Below are 11,488 nucleotides of genomic sequence, written 5' to 3'. Positions count from 1 at the left end.
TAATAATAATAATAATAATAATAATAATAATAATGAATTTAACTAAACTTGGTTGCACCAAGCTTAGTACGTCCCTAACGGGGCTTGAATTTGGTTTCCCTCAAACACTGTCCATCCATATGGGTATAATTTGTAATTAAAATTCTTCTTAGCTAAATCAAATAGATATTCTTTGACTTCTTTTTTGAATTTGTGAGGACTTGAATATGGGTTATAGCTGGGAAAATCACGTGCCAGTGACATCGAATTGTTGAAGTTTGTAACTCGTTGGAAAAAATTTGATCGGCAACGCTGGCGATTACATTCGTTTGAGTATAAAAATATTTTCTCGTTTGATCGTGTTTTCGGATGTCCATTCCTTATTTGCCAAAATTGCTCTGCCTCAAGTGGAAGTTTTCTTGTCAAAATTCTGTTCAAAACTACGAGATCCAAAAAGACAAGTTGATATGTGATCGGAAGTAAATTTACTGATCGAAGACAATCATTGTATTCTTTATCAGTAAAATGACTGTTTGATTGTATCCATTTTAAACTTTTTCTCTGAAGCCTTTCCATTTGCCTGACGATAGTTTTACTGGCATACCAAACATTTGATCCATAAAACAAGATTGATATTATGTAAGTTTTGACTAGGTTGCATTTAACTGACAATTTTGTTTCACTTGGAATTGATCTCTTTAGATAAGCAAGCTTCTGATTGGCTTTTCGTAGAACAAAACTTAAATGATAATCCCATGACAAATTTTCGGAAAAATATATGCCCAGGTCTTCGAAGTGTATCTCCTGTGAGATGTTTCTACGGCTGGGAAGACGCAAAATTTGCTTGTTTTGATTTTTACGTAAGGAAAATTGCACGTTTTTAAATTTATCGAAATTGAAGTTTAACCGATTCTCCTTGCTCCACACAATAGCATTTTCAATATCTTTTTCCAGCTGCATTTTATTGTCTACAGTGCTGACGATTTTTGTGTCATCCGCGTATAAAAAGCACTCATTGACAATTATTTCGGGTAGGTCATTTATATAAACGGAGAAAAGAAACACAGTGAAAATTGACCCTTGAGGCCCACCGCTGGTGATCGGTCGAAAGTCCGATTTTCCGCAAGATATTACAACTCTCTGTTGTCGATCTGTTAAATATGACGCAAAAAACCTCAAGAAAGCCCTATCAAATCCCATTCGACATAATTTTACAAGTATGATGTTATAATTGATGGTGTCAAAGGCTTTTGCTATGTCTAGATACACTGTCATTGGCATTTTGTTGGCTTCAAGTAACTCATATAACCTGTTGCAGTAGACAAGCAATTGAGTGATGGTTGAACGATTTTTCCTAAAACCATGTTGCTCTACGCAAAGCTTTTGTTGCAGAAAGATTGAGAACTGTTTATACACCATACGCTCAAATAGTAGTGACAAGGAGCTAAGCATGGCAATCGGTCGGTAGTTTTTGATATCTAATTTGCTACCACTTTGATATGATTTGGAAGTTTTCAACTTTTTTTCTGTGAAAAATGCTATAATCCAATTTTATATGTTAAGTGGTCTATCGTAAATAGAAACTTTCATTGACCTTTATGGATAAGCTAATACATGTATTTGACTTAAGAATGTTTTTATGGCTTAAGAATTGGGACTTGTCATTAAAGTGAACCCTCATAAGGATGTGAGTTAATTGTGTTTTAATGTTTGGAGAGCTACTAGTAATTGTGTGAATGATGGTGTTATCTTCTAAGGTGCTTATTTTAGTCTTTTGTAAGGTTTTTGTGATCCCTGATCCGAAGCTGACGTCGCACGTGGACAGCTACAAGGAGGCCAATCGGCTGCTCAATGGCAAGCTCATCGGAGAGGCATCGGGTGGAAAGGCGGAATTGGGCTTAGTGGGTGACTGCTGCTTACCTTACGATTATGTCGTCCAGGACTGCAATTACTCTGGAAGGTTAAAAGTTGAAATGAAATCTGTCTCATGCAACTGTTCTTTCTAATTTTGGATCTTCTCCGTTCTTGCACTCAAGAAAAATTTGATGAACGTGAATAATATATATTGTCTATAACAATGAAAGTTTGCGCAAATTGATGTTTTTGGTTAATGCATACATTATAATCAAGTTTCCCATTATAGCCCCCCCATGAAATTATAGCCCCTCCATTATGGTATAATTACCATGATTGGGGGGGCTATAGGTTATCTGACCACTAAGCTGGGGGGGCTATAATGGGAAAGACCCAAGTTGTTTTGTCAAATTTTGCTGTTGTGGTATTTTGTAAATGCGCATTGTTCGTATATGAATAGGTAAATGTATAGTATTGAAAGCCATGCAAATGCTATAGCATATATAAGGGGGCACTAACGAAAAGGATCCGTTTTGAATATTTGATTTTAGATTTGACAAAAGTGTTCCCAGACCGGGAGTCGAACCCGGGCCTTGTGGGTGAGAGCCACAAATCCTAACCGCTAGACCATCTGGGACTTAGTTTTGCAGTTAATTCGATTGTTCTTATTTCAAAGAAAGATTAAAAGCAACCTATGAAGGGAAATACCACCCAAAGTTGAATGAATGGGCGACTGAAGTTGATGGGGAGATGTTTTTTTCGCACGTTCGAAACCGCTTTTAATAAGACGTGCGCGTTCGAATTTGCCTATGCTCACCATCACACCGAATTCCAGACCTTTGTCCAGTCTTTCGTGCGTGTTACGCTATTTGGATCTTCTCCGTTTGTGCCCCCCCCCCCCCCCCCCATTATTTGCAAAATACATTTAACCAAAAGGCAAAAGGCCCAAGAACAATAAAAGAACAGCAGTTTTTTGTTTTCACAGCTTTTTTCCCCTACCGCGTAGTGCATATTAGTATTAACTGGTCTTTCCAATTATAGCCCCCCCCCCCCCCCCCCCCCACACACACACACACACACACACAAAATTATAGCCCCCATTTTGGTTGTTTTTTTTTTTTGGGGGGGGGGGGGTGGTGTTATATTAATAACAAATACTAAGGTTATATGAATAACAAATACTTTTCAGGTTTCTGACGAGGGCTTATCTGGCATCCAATTTGTTCGATCGACTGTCCACCAGGCCGTTCTTGACAACAATCGAAAGGAAATTCGTAGCCTTCCAAATCATCGTGGCAATAGCAAGGGTATGCGCAATATATCTTTCGGCTCCGCAGTAGCTATTAACCCGCTTACAGGCCGCCGCGTGTACTTGACCACAGTTCTCGTTAACAATAGGGTTGCCATATTAATTGCTCCTAATCGAACTTTGAGGCAATTATCGTAAACGTGTTGGTTTTTTTAATGCAAAATTTTTGCTTGACCGTTTCTGAGCTTTTGTTTTAGAACATTTTTGACTTCTTGAGTGGCCTTTTCACGCTTGAGTTCTTCATTTTTGAGTGATTGAAGTTGAGTTGCTCTCATTCGGAAGTCAAATTTGTTGCTGGCATAAAAGTGATTGTGAGCAAACATGAATCAAAGCCACTGTAGCTGCGTGGTTGAAATGTCAGACCAACCGCCTAGAGGTGCGGTGTTGGGACCCCTGATGGGTACGTTTTTTTGCGCCCATAAAATATTTTAAGCTACGTCCCCTAAATTTATACCCGCCTGGCGTTCGAGAGCGATTCATCCGACTTTAGTTGATTTATGTTTTTGTTTTGTCACCAAAATTCTTCCCAAGTATTGTTTTTAAGTCAGGACGACCTTTTTCCATTAAGAAACAAGAAGTTCAATTTTCACGCACAAACAAAAATCCAAATTTTATGCAACTTCTAACAAACTCTATGGCATGAATTGACGCCAGGTGTATCTGGCATGCCCAATTGTGTATATCAAATTTTTGTTGCTGCAAAAAAATTGATAAAAAATGTATTTATTGATTTTTGAAAAAATGTATTTATGGGATGCTTGCGCGATTGATTACATTTGCAGTTGGATCAAACTAAAAGTTGAATTGAAAATGTGATTTTGGAGCTAAGAAGCTTTTATTACGATATTCTTACTTTTTGTTTTGTCTCACTCAGTTTTCTACGCCGCAATGTTAGAAAGCTGTATTGTTTACCTATTCATGTCGCTTGTTTACTGCTTTTATATACGTGACGTCATTAGTTAGACACAGTTTGACTTTGTTAATTTGAAAGAGAGGAAAGCAGTCATTTTATTTCGAAAATTCACTCACTTTCGTTACTAAAGGCGTTCAGCATAAGTATAAATTGATCATTTAAAGCTACTTTGTCCTGGAATCCTTTGATGGTTGTTGATTTTGCTCTTCTTTGGTTGTCTTGAAAGTAACATTTTTTAGTCTGCATGTCTTCTTAATACACTTTTGCTTATGATCAGTTTTTTTGATCAAGCGTTTAAATTGTCCCCCTCGAACTTTCTTGCCTACATTCTAAATCATCAAGTCTTGATCTTTATGGCCGAGTTAAAGTTGAAGAAGTAAAACGTCTTAGAGTATTTACAGACTTGTGTAAAGTTTCAGGCAGTGTATTTTACAGGTATTCTGTCAGATCAGTAATTGTTATATTAAAATATTTTTTTTCAAAACAGACAATGCACGTTTACAATCATTAAGGATAGAAAGATATTACACTTACTTTTATTACAAATGGGGACCAATTCAAAGTTCATTTTATTGATTATTGCTTTCACGAAATGACGAACATTTGAAGTCACGCCATGAAACTTTTCCGAAACTATGATTTTTATAGTTTGCGACAAACTGTTTAATGAACAAATCTCTTTTAAGTGTTGCGTAATTACATGGGCAGAATAGAAGATTTTTAGGTTACTTGTTCATAACTTCAATACCTTTTCGGATTACGCTTTTATTGTAGTGTAATCCTACTAACGGTTTGATGAAAAAACTTTGTTCCCTGATGTTCTGATTATAGCAGTCAAAAGTAGGTAGCGAGATTCCATTTGGACTATTGAATGCTGTTTTTCGATTTGTAATAGGAGAAAGAGGTAGCAGTTTAATCTGTAGTCCAGCAAGAGTCGAACAGGTAGTATTTTCTCCTGGAGCTTAATATCTGTAGATGATTCGAATTTCTAACGATGATAACACGCTTTTACTGCCCAGCTTGTTTTTTTTTATAAGGTAACGAATAAGTTGTTATCAATTGTGCTCAATAGCAGGGCTGGATATTGTGAATGGCTTATTACTAAAGAAATAATTATAACATGAGGTAGCTTTGCTCATTATCTATAGTTACACCAAGACACTTCACTTGACTTTTCTCGTCAATTTTTTGTTTTCGAATTTGTAGTGATTGTGGTTGATTTTGTTTACCAAATACAAAAAATTCAGTTTTATCTGCCTTTGATTTAAGGGCCAGTGACGTAACGTAGCCCAGTATAACTTCTATTGAGTGTTCATTTGAATTTTTACAAATATCAATGTCGCAGTCTGAGGTCAAAAGAACAGTAGCGTGTTGGAGGTTTTCAAACGTTTTAAGTTCTAAATTGTTTACATAAAGATTGAATAAAAGCGGTCCTAGAACTGTACTTTGGGTGACCTCAGGATGGAATTGAATCAAGTACGAATTGTCATCATTCACAATAACTCTTTGCATCCTCAGCTTAAGAAACTGTATAATTTCTTCACTGATGAATCATTGAATCCAAGATATTTCAATTTTTAATAGTATAGTATGTTTTTTTGAGTGGAAGGCTTTAGAGAGATCAAGAAGAGCACATCTAGTAAACTTTTTGTCGTTCAATTCCTTTCTAATCCGCTCAGTGAAATAAACTGGTGCGTCTGTTGTGAAATAGTTTTTTTCTGAAACCCAATTGTGTTTTGACTAATAAATTTTTTGCATGCAAATAGTCTTCCATCTGCGCTTTGTATAATTTTTCTTTTATTGAAAGAGCAGTTGTAATAGAAGATGATCTGTAATTGGTTGGTTTACCTGTCTCTCCTTTTTTGTACAGGGGAATCACATTGACTAATTTTAATTCTGAGGAAAGTTTTCCAAGGAAAGCTTTAAATAGATCTGTGAGTGGCCTTGCTACAACTGCCGAGGCAGCTCTGAAACCCCATGCTGTGATCTGGGTCCTGAAGATTAAGATGGGTTCAGAATTCTAAGGACTTGTAAGGATTCATGCTCTGTTATGAAACGGGATGAAAAGCGATGGCGGCTATTATCGGGGACGTGTTTTACGACTCGAAGAGGAGTATTGAGATTCTACAGTTTTTTTTTAGCAGAAAGCAAGTTTGTTCATGACTTGAATTTTGACTTCTTTCTGGTCGAGCGTTTACCTCCGTTTTTGATTGCTGACTTCTTTTTGTGAATGAACATAGGACTTTAACAGTAGCTTCGTTTGTAATGTATAGTAATTAGGAACTGCTGGTAATGTTCAAGGTGAAGAGGTCATTTTGAGATTTTTTGTTCCTATATTTGTCCCCTCTAATTATCTAAACTACACCGCACAAACCCCCCTCCCCCACCACCTACCTACCCTCCCCCCCCCCCCCCCCCCCAACTCATACCTAACCCCCACCACCTACCTAGCCCCTCCACCCACCACCTACCTACCCCCCACCTATCTACCACCTACCCCTACCCCCCAAACTACCCCCTCCCTTCAACTAACTACCCCAACATACCCCCCCCCACTACCCCAGCACTACCCACCTCCCCAGCCTATCTACCCACCCACCCCATCTAGCTCCCCCGCTCTTAATGTGGTTTGTCGGACTGCTTTTGTTTTTTTCCTCTTGTCTATTTTAATTTTCTGATTTCGTTAAGGTTAGGTTTGAGATTGTAATGCACGACGATTCGAGTCTTCCGGTATTCTACCTGCTATGTTTTTTTTTTCGCCGTCTCCATCGATGATTCTTACGACCTGACTTCTTGGAATTGTTGTTTTCAATGACTTCAGTGACTTCTACTACTTTGCAGCAAAGTTTTGTCTGCGTGACGTCATTGGTTCTGCTTTTACGTCAATTGCGTGACTTACCTCACTCAAAAAATTGACTTCTGAACCCGCTTAATGTTTGAAGATTTACTAGTTAAAGGTCAAATGTGTGCATCTAAGTAGTGTCAAACGTATGTGCCCTAATTCTCGAGTAGAGTCTTGAGTTTTATCGTCTATCGCGGCTATTTTCCGGCAATCTGCCGGCTTTGTTAGTTCCGTTTGTCGAATAACTGTTTTAAAAAAAATTGATTGAGCCAAACGGTCACTACTGAGTCAAATGATCCCCAATGAGTCGAAAGTGGCAACTAATTATGTATTCAGATATTTATCGGTTATCAGAAAGTCTATGAGCGTTTTTTTGCGACGTGATTCTTGTGGGGTTGTCAACATTTATTGGATTCAAATCGTAAGGTCATAAAACTGTCTCCAATTTTTTGGTTTTCCTTTTTGCAGAATTAGTTCAAATTATAGTCAGCCATTAGAATTATTGGCTTGTTTTCAGTAATTGCTTTATCAGTGTTTAGAGCCAAATAGTCCAGAAATTCTTGTTTACTGCTTTTATATACGTGACGTCATTAGTTAGACACAGTTCGACTTTGTTATTTTAAAAGAGGGGAAAGCAGTCATTTTATTTCGAAAATTCACTCACTTTCGTTACTAAAGGCGTTCAGCATAAGTATAAATTGATCATTTAAAGCTACTTTGTCCTGGAATCCTTTGATGGTTGTTGATTTTGCTCTTCTTTGGTTGTCTTGAAAGTAACATTTTTTAGTCTGCATGTCTTCTTAATACACTTTTGCTTATGATCAATTTTTTTGATCAAGCGTTTAAATTGTCCCCCTCGAACTTTCTTGCCTACATTCTAATTCCTCAAGTCTTGATCTTTATGGCCGAGTTAATGATGAAGAAGTAAAACGTCTTAAAAAAGAAACAATAAATTAACTGAGTATTTACAGACTTGTGTAAAGTTTCAGGCAGTGTATTTTACAGGTATTCTGTCAGATCAGTAATTGTTATATTAAAATATTTTTTTTCAAAACAGACAATGCACGTTTACAATCATTAAGGATAGAAAGATATTACACTTACTTTTATTACAAATGGGGACCAATTCAAAGTTCATTTTATTGATTATTGCTTTCACGAAATGACGAACATTTGAAGTCACGCCATGAAACTTTTCCGAAACTATGATTTTTATAGTTTGCGACAAACTGTTTAATGAACAAATCTCTTTTAAGTGTTGCGTAATTACATGGGCAGAATAGAAGATTTTTAGGTTACTTGTTCATAACTTCAATACCTTTTCGGATTACGCTTTTATTGTAGTGTAATCCTACTAACGGTTTGATGAAAAAAACTTTGTTCCCTGATGTTCTGATTATAGCAGTCAAAAGTAGGTAGCGAGATTCCATTTGGACTAATGAATGCTGTTTTTTGATTAGGAATAGGAGAAAGAGTTAGCAGTTTAATCTGTAGTCCAGCAAGACTGGAACAGGTAGTTTTTTCTCCTGGAGCTTAATATCTGTAGATGATTCGAATTTCGAACGATGATAACACGCTTTTACTGCCCAGCTTGTTTATTTTTTATAAGGTAACGGATAAGTTATCAATTGTGCTCAATAGCAGGGCTGGATATTGTAAATGGCTTATTACTAAAGAAATAACTATAACATGAGGTAGCTTTGCTCATTATCTATAGTTACACCAAGAAACTTCACGTGACTTTTCTCTTCAATTTTTTGTTTTCGAATTTGTGGTGATTGTTGTTGATTTTGTTTACCAAATACAAAAAATTCAGTTTTATCTGCCTTTGATTTAAGGGCCAGTGACGTAACGTAGCCCAGTATAACTTCTATTGAGTGTTCATTTGAATTTTTACAAATATCAATGTCGCAGTCTGAGGTCAAAAGAACAGTAGCGTGTTGGAGGTTTTCAAACGTTTTAAGTTCTAAATTGTTTACATAAAGATTGGATAAAAGCGGTCCTAGAACTGTACTTTGGGTGACCTCAGGATGGAATTGAATCAAGTCCGAATTGTCATCATTCACAATAACTCTTTGCATCCTCAGCTTAAGAAACTGTATAATATTTTCACTGATGAATCATTGAATCCAAGATATTTCAATTTTTAATAGTATAGTATGGTTTTTTGAGTGGAAGGCTTTAGAGAGATCACGAAGAGCACATCTAGTAAACTTTTTGTCATTCAATTCCTTTCTAATTCGCTCAGTGAAATAAACTGGTCCGTCTGTTGTGGAATATTTTTTACTGAAACCCAATTGTGTTTTGACTAATAAATTTTTTGCATGCAAATAGTCTTCCATCTGCGCTTTGTATAATTTTTCTTTTATTGAAAGAGCAGTTGTAATAGAAGATGATCTGTAATTGGTTGGTTTACCTGTCTCTCCTTTTTTGTACAGGGGAATCACATTGACTAATTTTAATTCTGAGGAAAGTTTTTCAAGGAAATCTTTAAATAGATCTGTGAGTGGCCTTGCTACAACTGCCGAGGTAGCACTGAAACCCCATGCTGTGTTCTGGGTCCTGAAGATTTAGATGGGTTCAGAATTCTAAGGACTTGTAAGGATTCATGCTCTGTTATGAAACGGGATGAAAAGCGATGGCGGCTATTATCGGGGACGTGTTTTACGACTCGAAGAGGAGTATTGAGATTCTACAGTTTTTTTTAGCAGAAAGCAAGTTTGTTCATGACTTGAATTTTGACTTCTTTCTGGTCGAGCGTTTACCTCCGTTTTTGATTGCTGACTTCTTTTTGTGAATGAACATAGGACTTTAACAGTAGCTTCGTTTGTAATGTATAGTAATTAGGAACTGCTGGTAATGTTCAAGGTGAAGAGGTCATTTTGAGATTTTTTGTTCCTATATTTGTCCCCTCTAATTATCTAAACTACACCGCACAAACCCCTCTCCCCCACCACCTACCTACCCTCCCCCTCCCCCCCCCCCAACTCATACCTAACCCCCACCACCTACCTAGCCCCTCCACCCACCACCTACCTACCCCCCACCTATCTACCACCTACCCCTACCCCCCAAACTACCACCTCCCTTCAACTAACTACCCCAACATACCCCCCCCACTACCCCAGCACTACCCACCTCCCCAGCCTATCTACCCACCCACCCCATCTAGCTCCCCCGCTCTTAATGTGGTTTGTCGGACTGCTTTTGTTTTTTTCCTCTTGTCTATTTTAATTTTCTGATTTCGTTAAGGTTAGGTTTGAGATTGTAATGCACGACGATTCGAGTCTTCCGGTATTCTACCTGCTATGTTTTTTTTTCGCCGTCTCAATCGATGATTCTTACGACCTGACTTCTTGGAATTGTTGTTTTCAATGACTTCAGTGACTTCTACTACTTTGCAGCAAAGTTTTGTCTGCGTGCCGTCATTGGTTCTGCTTTTACGTCAATTGCGTGACTTACCTCACTCAAAAAATTGACTTCTGAACCCGCTTAATGTTTGAAGATTTACTAGTTAAAGGTCAAATGTGTGCATCTAAGTAATGTCAAACGTATGTGCCCTAATTCTCGAGTATTAGAGTCTTGAGTTTTATCGTCTATCGCGGCTATTTTCCGGCAATCTGCCGGCTTTGTTAGTTCCGTTTGTCGAATAACTGTTTTGAAAAAAATTGATTGAGCCAAACGGTCACTACTGAGTCAAATGATCCCCAATGAGTCGAAAGTGGCAACTAATTATGTATTCAGATATTTATCGGTTATCAGAAAGTCTATGAGCGTTTTTTTGTGACGTGATTCTTGTGGGGTTGTCAACATTTATTGGATTCAAATCGTAAGGTCATAAAACTGTCTCCAATTTTTTGGTTTTCCTTTTTGCAGAATTAGTTCAAATTATAGTCAGCCATTAGAATTATTGGCTTGTTTTCAGTAATTGCTTTATCAGTGTTTAGAGCCAAATAGTCCAGAAATTCTTGTTTACTGCTTTTATATACGTGACGTCATTAGTTAGACACAGTTCGACTTTGTTATTTTGAAAGAGGGGAAAGAAGTCATTTTATTTCGAAAATTCACTCACTTTCGTTACTAAAGGCGTTCAGCATAAGTATAAGTTGATCATTTAAAGCTACTTTGTCCTGGAATCCTTTGATGGTTGTTGATTTTGCTCTTCTTTGGTTGTCTTGAAAGTAACATTTTTTAGTCTGCATGTCTTCTTAATACACTTTTGCTTATGATCAGTTTTTTTGATCAAGCGTTTAAATTGTCCCCCTCGAACTTTCTTGCCTACATTCTAATTCCTCAAGTCTTGATCTTTATGGCCGAGTTAATGTTGAAGAAGTAAAACGTCTTAAAAAAGAAACAATAAATTAACTGAGTATTTACAGACTTGTGTAAAGTTTCAGGCAGTGTATTTTACAGGTATTCTGTCAGATGAGTAATTGTTTTATTGAAAAATTTTTTTTCAAAAGAGACAATGCACGTTTACAATCATTAAGGATAGAAAGATATTACACTTACTTTTATTACAAATGGGGACCAATTCAAAGTTCATTTTATTGATTATTGCTTTCACGAAATGACGAACATTTGAAGTCAC

The 11,488-nt window shown here is 37.0% G+C and overlaps 1 protein-coding gene and 1 non-coding gene across 4 annotated transcripts in view; one reads left to right on the top strand and one right to left on the bottom strand.

Annotated features, from left to right (window-relative positions):
- The window catches only part of LOC142345741 (phosphoinositide 3-kinase regulatory subunit 4-like), a 428,489-nt gene that overhangs the window by 283,332 nt on the left and 133,669 nt on the right, over positions 1-11,488 (top strand). For 2 of the 3 annotated variants that reach the window (XM_075398038.1, XM_075398040.1), the window contains 2 exons: positions 1,761-1,939; positions 3,023-3,140. In XM_075398038.1, the coding sequence (XP_075254153.1) occupies positions 1,761-1,939; positions 3,023-3,140 (297 nt within the window). The remainder of the gene's footprint in view (positions 1-1,760; positions 1,940-3,022; positions 3,141-11,488) is intronic. The other variant, XM_075398039.1, reaches the window with a different exon arrangement.
- Positions 2,399-2,470, bottom strand: Trnae-cuc (transfer RNA glutamic acid (anticodon CUC)). The gene has a single exon. It is a non-coding gene; the product is annotated as a tRNA-Glu (tRNA).

This window comes from Convolutriloba macropyga, chromosome 9 (genome assembly GCF_964194025.1).
Source record: "Convolutriloba macropyga chromosome 9, txConMacr16.3, whole genome shotgun sequence".
NCBI classification, from domain to species: domain Eukaryota; kingdom Metazoa; phylum Xenacoelomorpha; order Acoela; family Convolutidae; genus Convolutriloba; species Convolutriloba macropyga.
This window is presented reverse-complemented; position numbering and strand designations above follow the sequence as displayed.